General features: G+C 40.3%; 2 protein-coding genes across 2 annotated transcripts; both read left to right on the top strand.

The window, feature by feature from the left end:
• Positions 1,151-2,116, top strand: LOC107614776. Its single transcript, XM_016316910.1, has one exon. The coding sequence runs from the start codon at positions 1,151-1,153 to the stop codon at positions 2,114-2,116; it is 966 nt and encodes a 321-aa protein (XP_016172396.1).
• On the top strand, positions 2,162-3,520 carry LOC107614775. The gene is made up of 2 exons (XM_016316909.1): positions 2,162-2,411; positions 2,505-3,520. The coding sequence occupies exons 1-2, from the start codon at positions 2,162-2,164 to the stop codon at positions 3,518-3,520; spliced, it is 1,266 nt and encodes a 421-aa protein (XP_016172395.1).

The raw sequence follows: 10,450 nt of genomic DNA on the forward strand, positions 1-10,450 counted from the left end.
CTACTTATATTCTGAATAAGTGAATCAACCTCACTTAATACATTTTTAGTTTAGTTTATAGGTTCATCATAAGTATTTTATTTACAGTTCTACACTAAATTATTCTAATATATAAATTCATCATAAGTATGTATGTTGAGAATTAAAATTGATAAAATCAAAGTGAAATCTTGTAAAATGACACAAGAAATAAACAAAATGGAATTTAATTGTATTTGATTTGTTCACACATATATTTTCCTTTATGCGGGGTTGAATCGTTGATTTTATTGCTTATCTTATATATAACAATTATTGAGGTATCTACGAATATGCTTATCATGTTTTTGATTAATTATTACTGGTGTTCATGTCCAGGCAATGCACAGGGCATCACACGAACTAAATCATTAGTAATAACACATAGAATTATTATGATATTATTGTTAATCGAAAAATATTTTCGACTAGAACAAGATGATTCGAAATTTCGAAGAGATGTTAGAATGGAAGCAGAGGTCAAAAGGTGCATGTGTAAGCATTGATTAAGAGTTATTCGACATGGACTCGATTCAGACGCCTTATTAGATCGACTAGGTCTAGTCAAGCAGGTATTTGAAAGAGAAATCGAATGACTGTTCGAATAGTGAATCGAATGGTTATATAAATAGAGAAGTTGAAAGTTTTCAGGCTTTTTTATATTAATAATCAGGGTAAAAATTAAAATTCCCAAAATACGCAGGCAGAAAAACGTTACGAAAATACGCATGCCCATGTCTTGGTCGCCGCCCACGAAATGGGTTTCCTCTTCATTTCTGGTGCAGCGCCCTTGAAATGGAAAAAGCAGCAGCAGGTTCCAACTCAATAGCGGCGGCCACAAAATGGTGCAGATCCCATTTAGTGCCTGTCACCTGCGAAATGGGGCACATCTGGGTCGGCGGCCACGAGTTGGGCCCAAATCAACTGCAGCGGACGCGAGTTTAGCCACTTCTGGTGCACGGGCCACGAAATGCGATCGTGGTTTGCCTATATAAACGCTGCTGGATCAGCCACAGAAGAAGCCATTATGTATCCACTCTCTTGCAACTCTCCAACATTCTCTCTCAAGTTCACAAGCTTCTTTCTCTCTTAAAAATTTTTTTTGGGGTATTCAGATTGGGTTGTTTTGTGTATGGCTTCGGAGAACGTGTATTTAATTATATATCCCAATGAAGAAATTTCTCATACAGCAGAAGGTATTACATTCGTTTGCAATGATCCGTTATGGATAATGATTCCACCACATACATCGTTACAAGATCTGAAGAATCTAATTCTGGTTCATACCGGAATGGTTGGAAAAAAAATCACAAAGTTGACCTACAGGATGCCGGTTGCAGTGGCCAACTCGTTTGCATATCAAAAAATGCAGATAAAATCTTATCAGCAGGTGTCAATGATGTTCTCTTATCATCGCAGCATAGGTACCATATATTCGTTGGAGCTTTGTCTGAATATTCAGGATATTGGCGGAAGCTCGTCCAGTTCCAATAATGTGGATGGTGTGAGAAATCTAGAAGTGGCTGATTTTGTACCGGGTCCGGATACAAGTAGGGCCCGTAGTCCAAGCTTCAATGCGTTTGTTGTGCGGGAACATAATGCAAATCTTCGTGAAGCGCGGTCCTCCACTTCAACCTTACATGGGTTCGATAGGCATCCCGATGTTGGCATCTCTGGTAGTTCTGACGAGGATGACATTGAAGAATTCAGTGGTGATGAGGCAGAAGCCGTTCCAGAAACGCAACCTCTGCATGGCGACAACGTTCCTCCAACACCTGTCGAACCGGTAGGTGGAGGTGTATCCTCCAGCACACCTGCACACTACCTATCCCTAAATCTTGGAGCAATGCATTCGAGTAACGCAGAGGACAGACCTAGTAGCTACCCTCTCTCAGGCGAGATGGAGCTCGAGATTGGGTTAAAGTTTTTGAACCGGAAAACAGCGATGCTGGCAGTCAAAAACTACAACATCCGTGGGAGTGCAGAGTATAAGGTCGTTGAGTTAGACCAAAGGAGGTATGTATGTCGATGCAAGCAGTTCGGTGATCAATGTCGTTGGATGGTACGGGTTGCGAAGACAAGGTCTTCCAGATTTTGAGAAATTCGAAAATATGAAGGGCCTCATAGTTGCTTGGCAAGTTCGATGTGTCAAGACCACGCTCAACTAGATAGCAATGTGATATGCCAGCACATATTCCCCATGGTGCATGCTGATGCGACTATTTGTGTAAAGGTATTGCAAGGATTGGTAGAGTCAGCGTACGGGTACAAGGTGTCTTACAAGAAGGTTTGGCACGCGAAGCAGAAGGCAATCGCAAGGATCTATGGTGATTGGGACGAGTCGTATGACCAGCTGCGCAGATACTTCAATGCGCTGCAAGCTTTCGTCCCAGGTATTCCTTGCAATTTACTTTTGTACGGTCTTTGCTCTTTGTTGTCCGTTTACTCGTTAACAACTTTGACCAAGTAAACAAATTTTGCAACAGGGACAATTGTTGACCTCCAAACGGTTCCATACTATGTCGGAAACACGCTTGACCGTGAAAGTGTCATGTTTCACCAGGTCTTCTGGTCGTTCTCTTCGTGTGTTCAAGCGTTTAGGCATTGTAAGCCGCTGCTGTCAGTCGACGGAACACACCTGTACGGTAAGTACGCTGGCACCCTTCTCATGGGCATAGCACAGGATGAAAACAACAACATTCTGCCCGTCGCTTTCGCCCTCGTAGAAAGAGAGAACACAGATTCATGGTACTTCTTCCTGACTAATTTGAGGAGACATGTAGCGACTAGGCCAGGAGTTCTTCTTATCTCCGACAGGCATGCTGCAATAAAGGCCGCGTTGGAGCGTGAAGGATGTGGTTGGGATCACAATGCTTACTGTGTACGACATATTGCCTCGAACTTCGCAACAAGTTTCAAGAGTAAGGAAGCCAAAAGACACCTGGTTAATGCCGCTTATTCGAAGACCCAAGAGCAGGCGCAGTACTATCTTGAGTTAATTAGCAGCGAGGATCCCATAGCATCACCGCAGATGATGAGTTGGATACGAGGGTTAGAGCCACCTAAATGGCTGCAGCACCTTGATGAGGGCCGACGATATGGTCACATGACGACCAATCTTTCTGAGTGTATCAACTCCGTCCTGAAGGGCACTAGAAATCTACCAGTCTGTGCAATTGTCAAGTCTACATACCATCGCCTAAATGAGTTATTCGTCGTGAAGGGTCGGCAAGCACAAGCGCAGATTGCAAGCGGTCAGGTGTTCTCACAGTTCCTGCAGAAAGCCATATTAGCGAACCGTGAGGGAATTTCTCAGATGTTAGTGACGTCGTACGATAGAGCCACAACCGTATTCACAGTCGACGAGATAGCTGCTGCAGGGGTGCAGTCTCGGTTTAGGGTTAACCTTCAGTTTCGTAGATGTGACTGTGGTTACTTCCAGGCGTTACACTACCCATGTGCTCATGCTCTAGCCGCTTGCGCCTATGCGAGACTCGAGTGACAACAGTATGTAAACTTGGTTTATCGCATGGAGAGCGTGTTTCGGGTCTATGAAATGGAATTCCAGCCAATGCCGGATGAGGAGATGTGGCCCCCTTATGAAGGCCCACGTGTCTGTCCCAACCCCCTCCTACGACGCACACTTGAAGGACGTCCGGTGTCTACGAGATTTCAGAATGAGATGGACGAGGTTGAGCCTGGACTCGGTAAGCGGTGTGGCCTTTTCAGGCAACCAGGACATACGAGGCGACATTGTCCCAACGCTACTGCAACCTAGAATGCCACCTGCTTGGTTTATTGTAATTTTTTTGTTTTTTTTTTTCAGTTATTTGAGTTTTATTGTATTAATGAATCTATGTTGTTTCTTCTTGTTATATTAAGTTCGGTTCGCGTGTGTTTTTTATGTAAACAAACTAATATCATCATAAACTGCGGTACGGTCGTTAAAAAAATTCGTGATTGACGAAAACAATAAGAAATACATAACACAAACAAATAGAGCCATTCATAAAGGTACGAGTACATCAACATAACTAAACAGTAAAACATATAACATCGATCGGAAACAAGATAACTAAACAATTAAACATAGAACAGATAACATCTGAAAGAAGGCTAATGGTGCTCGTGCCCCAGTCTGCCGCCTGTGCCACACGAAGGAGCTCGAGTGACCCGGCGGGGACGACCATGATGTCCCTCGTCCTCCTCCAAGCTAACATCAGCCTCAGTGTAAGAAAGCCTTCGGCCCTGCATCTGCATAGCGTCATAGGGACGGAGTGCTGAGCCAGCTGTGTCACAGATGGAGGTAGATCTCCTCCCCGCAAGCGCATGCTGAGTCTCAGTGTCGGATCGGGGCAAGGCGAGTGCAAGATCAGTTGGTGTATGCGGGGATGCTTGCTGAGGAATGAAATGGTCCAAACCATCGAAAAAAGAAGAGAAATTTGTCCACCCAACTCTGTCCATAGAATCAATTAAGTCCTGTGTACCTCCCTGTGATGAACCCCCAACCTCGTAGCTACTCTGATATGGCATAAAATGCTGAATCGAAGATGGCTGGATAGGCTCTGGTTGAACATAAGGCTGCGGGTAGTAGCAGTCCCCTGGAACTGGAGGAGGCTGTGGTGGGTAACCCATGTCTGGCTCAAATCTGGGCCGGTCTTCCACCGGTACATCCGGCCTATCCTCCCCAGGGTCAGCATCTTCTTCAACTCTACCTCTGCGAGGACGGCGACGACGATGGTCTCGTGGAACCGGCGGCAAATTAACCACGGGGCCTCTTCCATACTCTTCCGGTGCGCCTGCGGGGACAACTTCCTGCCTCGGATCATGGAATGCATCGGGGGCAGACAAAAACCTCCTTGTTCTGTCGCAGTACCACCTATAGTAATCTTGACTGGGACGCAATGTATCTGCACGATCAATGCGCAGCCTATATGCATCACTTCGCCGGTTTGCCCATACCTCAAACCACTCAGATAGTCTAACCGGCCACCATCCATCATCATTGCGGGCCGACTGTCGATGGAAGGTATCAATATTAAGAGGAGGGTTTGGAGGTCCTTGCTTTCCCCCAAATTGACGCAACACTCTGTCAACATTTAGAATCTCAATCCACCGGAAAAATATGAGAGGCACAACGGCGGTATAAAAGTCTCCATGTGGGTGGCCGAGGAAATCAGCCGGAACTCTAGAGAGAATCCTGGGGTCCATGTACGGTTGCCAAACAAACTACACATGAAAGAAATCCCATCACTAAAGGCATATACACAGTTGTTGGTAACACATTAATAACAACCAGCACCAACCTCATCCACCTGAAGATTGTCCAACCTTAGACGGTGCCTCAATAAGCGCTGCTCAGCATAGTCATTTTGTCCTTTTTTGCCTGCCCACCTGTTCGACAAGGAGAAAATTAAAAAAAAAAAAAATTCTTCCAACAGCAAAGGATATCTAATAAAAGTCACAAAGTGGGAAGACATATACCATACCTCGTGGCTAAAGGAAAACTATACGCTGTCGTGACATTCGGTGCGAAGAAAGGTAATCTGTAGTATATCCACGACATGAGCAACGTATGACAACCGGCCATACCCTCGACATTGGGATATGTTGCTAAGCACATAGCACGATATAACCAACAGAGGACGGCACTCCCCCAGCTGTAGGTGCAGATGGCATCATAGTCAGCCAATAATGGCAGATATCGAACATGCACTGTGTTGTTCGCCTTGTTTGGAAGAAGCACTCCTCCCAACAAGTAAAGTATGTAACACCGTGCGTACTGCATGAGGCCATTATCTTCTAAGTCAAGCGGCATCTGCTGAAGACGAGTTCTGAGCCACTTCAACTTTATGTTGAACTTTGTTGTCCCTACGTGGCCGGCGGGAACCTCACCTAGAAGTTCATGACACCATTCCCAAATATCTCTTTGGTGAAACTTTCTCCATGACCTCAAAGTACCACTAACGGGCTGACCATCAACAGGTAACCTTAACTGCATTGCTACATCCTCCAGGGTTACCGTACACTCGCCCCAAGGGAGGTGGAAGGTGTGTGTCTCCGGTCGCCATCGTTCAACGAAGGCACTAATAAGTGGATTGTCGTACTCGAAGCGCTTGATCAAAGCGACGTGGTAAAATCCCGTGCGTCTCAAATAAGGCTCAAGCCTCTGCCGCCTAATTTCCATGCTTGGATCCGCAGGATCCATCGTGAAAACATCTACGAGCGTGCCATGAGGAGTAAGGACACGTGTCAGCTGCAATAGAAGGTAGCAAGAAATACAATAATTCAAAAAACATAACAAAAATTTTTAAACGTGGAAAAATTTATGTCGAACAATCGCTAATGACAACTATCAACTTAATGACGTAAACTAACCTTTTGGAATAAATGTGCCGCTATATGATGTTCGTCCAACCGGTTCAAGTTCTCCTCTGCGTTAACCCCTCCCCCACTCATATTAAAATTTTTTTTTCAGCACTACCAACTTCTCCTACCTTCCTTTTACCACTTATACAATTTTTTTTAAACCATATGTTCCCTTCAATTCAACCGTGCATGAGGTCCCCTCCCCACAACTCTTTTATAATGGTCTTGACTCCCTTCCCAAGTGTCTCATGCCTCCCAACATAGCCAATACATGTGAGGTACGGTTCCTGCAACGTGTCCTTTGACCACACCTTCTCGTGGGCGCCACGCACGAAGTTCTCCATTTCGTTGGCGCCGCCAGCAGGTTGGCCAATTCGCATGCACTGCCCCTGAGATGCTCCACCTCGTGTGCGCCGTCATTGACTTGGCTCCATTTCGTTGATGGCAGAAAGGAAATGGAGAAAGCTGCTGTCATTGCGCCATTTCGTGGGGGTCACACATGAATTTAAGTGAAACTCCATTTCGCGACTGCTATGCACGAATTGGGGGTGCGTATTTTAGGATCAGTTTTGAATGCTGCGTATTATGGGAATAAAAGCTTCTCTAATGCTTAATTATATAAAAAAGCCAAGTTTTCACCATGTGAGAAATTTATGGGTAACGTTTATTAGCAAAAGAGCGGGAACGGTTACTTGGAAGTGTGCATACAAGACATCACCATGAATTAATGGTCGGTTATAGAAGTAGACTATAAATATTAGAAAGTTTTAGGAAATAGGGGTTGGAACTTTGCTTCAGAAAATTACTCACGCACACTCACATCCCAGTCAATTCTCTGTAGGGTTCCTTTCACATGTCTTTATCTTCCATTTAAATTTTCTGTAAACTTTATCTTTTAAACAAGTTTATCTTTCAAGCAAATTTATGTTTAATTTTTGAATTCAATTTATATTCTAGTATCTTTAATTTTCATGCCCAAAGTCCTTTGACCCAGTCGAAGGCACCTTTACTGCTTTTTTTTAATTTTAATGTAACTTTTCTCGATTTCAGTCAATTTACCTTTTCAATATTTTATTTTTCATTCCTTTTATTCTTTTACAAACTTTGATTTACTTGTTCTTTCAATTCTCGTCTAATTCGAGATAGACACTTTGATGCACTTATAGAAAACTAGTATCTGTAAAAGAAGAGTAGGTTTCGCTCCCAGACTATTAGAATCGAACCACCACTAAAAATCGTCAAAACAATGATATTAATTATTATATTTACATGAAAGAAAGAAAGAAAGATAATAATATTTATAAAGAATAGTTTAATGGCTTTTTATGAGAAGTAGTGGTTTCTAAAACGTTGTAAATATTTCAAATTAAATAGGTTTTTTTTTAATATGTATCACATGTCAAAAGTAATAAATTTACTTGATTAATTTAATTCACTTTGTTTCTTATAAAAGTAATGACAAACAAATATAATTAAATCAAGAATTTATTGAGCCAATTTAGTTTTTAACTGCCATTCCCAATTTATTCTAAAAAAAACACAGAAAAATGTCAGATATTATATGATATTAAATAAGTGACGAAAAATATTTTTTTCACTATTAGAATTATATTTACTTTAAACAGTCAAATTCTTGTCAAGCAATGTATTGAAGCATTCTTTCTAGAAAAGAAATTATATGATGCAAATATTGAATATTAGATATAAGTTCCTTTACCATTAAAAGAGACAATGCAAGAAGGGATTCAAACATAGTTTTCAATTTTTAATAGATACCTAATCTGTCTCTTAAAAATTCTTTAGTTTAGATACAATTAAAAATTATTGAATATTTTTTTAAAAACGAAAATTCTATTCTCCCTTCAGAAATATTAAAATGACACTTTTTTTTTATTTGTAAAATATACAGTTCCCTCTCTTATAACTTTTAAAAAATTTCATCTTTAATCTATTTAAAGTTTTTTTTTTTGTATTAACTAACGTTGACTTTTGATGGTAATCAGTGGTTAAGAGAAAGAGGGGTTGAATCTTAGCCCCTTTTTGCTGTGTATTACTTTCTGTCCTTTAAAATAGCTTTAGGAGATTTTTTTTTGTTTTTGTCTTGTACCTAGTCAAGAGACATTTTCATTTTGTCTCGTAATCAGACAGGAGATATTTTTCAGTTTTGTCTCCTACGTAACAGAACCAGAAATGGAGTAGAAGAGAAAGAGAGAATCACACCCAGAAGTATTCTGGTTCAGCTGCCAAGTGCAATGCAGCCTACATCTAGTCTCCATCACAACAATGATGGAATTTCACTATAATCATCTTTGATTACATACACCAATTTTCCCTAGGAACTACCTTTCCTATTCGGGACAAGTCCAGAATCTATCCCCAATCCTGAACTTGACTTGGTCACCTACCAAGCTTTCAACTGCTAAGTGCTAACCCAACTTGCAAGAGAATTCCCACAGAATCATGAAACACAACACAGATGTACAAAGGACCTCTAGGACATCTATGACTTTTTCTTTTAATTTTGTATCCTCTGCCTTTTTTCGTTCACTGTCTTTTTCTTACAAACCTTACACTAGTTTGCCTTTTAACCATAAAACTCAAGACAGACAAAACTAAACAGAAAAATATAACATGAAACCCATTGAAGGAGAAGAACTTCTGTTAGCTTGGGTAGCTATGAGAACTCTGTGCTTTCACTCTTTTCTCCTTACTTCAAACCTTGGTTGTTCACCCTTATTATAGAAGGGGAAGCCTCCAAGGTTGAAACGGTTGAACCGAACCAACTTCTTCTTCTTCAATCATCAAACCGGTTTGGACAGAGAGAAGAGAGAGGAAACCGAATACAAAAATCAACATGCAATTACCTCACTCTCATTCCAACTCATCAAGCTTCATCAATCTGAACCTTCCATCTTGACTTGATCCCCAAGAAGGATTTCAGACCCTTGATGAACCCTTGATCCTTGACAGCTCCATCTGCTCTATCTTCTGCTTCTTCCCCATGTAGCTACAGCAGTAGCTACCTCCTGTGATGGATGACCAAAAGTAGAGACGAGCCATACTCCAGGGATCTTCTTCTCTGACCGAGTTGGATCTTCCACCATTTTTAGGCATAGTGATCTTGAGACTTCTTCACCACATCTTACTATAAGTGGCAAAGATCTCAGTCACACCATATTGTAGATCTTTTTTTTGCTAAGGACATTATCACCGTAGCCCTTTTCTTGCTTCTAGCTTCTTCTTCCTTCATTTGATAGCTTGTTCTTCCTTCCATCTTCTTCTGATGGATGTGACCGAAACAATAAGAGAGAAGAGAAAAATTTTTCAATGTAATTGAAGAAAGAAATTAAAATGAATTAATTTCTCACTCCCCATACCTAGTAACGTGTAAACAATTAATGCCATCATATCACTTGCACTTTTTCTTTCATGTTACCAAAGCATTAAACCAAATTAAATGATTTTGAATTCCATTCTTTAGCGGGGTAATGTAACCATGGGAAGCATGAAACCTTACTTTCTTCCATCTTTTAATTTCGGACCAAGCTTTAGTCTTGTAACAAGGATTTAATTTGGGCTTGTTTAACAAAATCCTGACCCAATAGTCATAGCAATAATTCAGCCACATATTTTTAAACATTTTTGCACAAGGCTGATTATTTTTGCCAATTATTTTGGGCTTCAAGTTTTCTTTATGCCCAATGACCAAAATCTGCAAGCAACATAGAAATTATTAATTAAATAAATTTAAATCATAAATCAATTTAATAATTTCTAATTACTATTTTAATAATGTCCGATCATCCTATTAATTTGGAGTTTTCCAAACTTATCAACTTTATCTATTTTTTAAGAAAAAATAAATTATTTTTTACAAAAATACCCTTTAACAAAAATTTTATTTTTTTGTAATTAAATTTTGTTTATCAAAATATCTTTTAATAAATTATTTTTCTATTAATTAAATTATATTTTTACCAAAATATTTTTTAATAATTAAATTATTTTTTTCTAAAATACTCTTTTATATATATTTTACTATTTTTAATATTTAAATTAAAGA

This window comes from Arachis ipaensis, chromosome B09, assembly GCF_000816755.2.
Source record: "Arachis ipaensis cultivar K30076 chromosome B09, Araip1.1, whole genome shotgun sequence".
In the NCBI taxonomy this organism is placed as follows: Eukaryota; Viridiplantae; Streptophyta; class Magnoliopsida; order Fabales; family Fabaceae; genus Arachis; species Arachis ipaensis.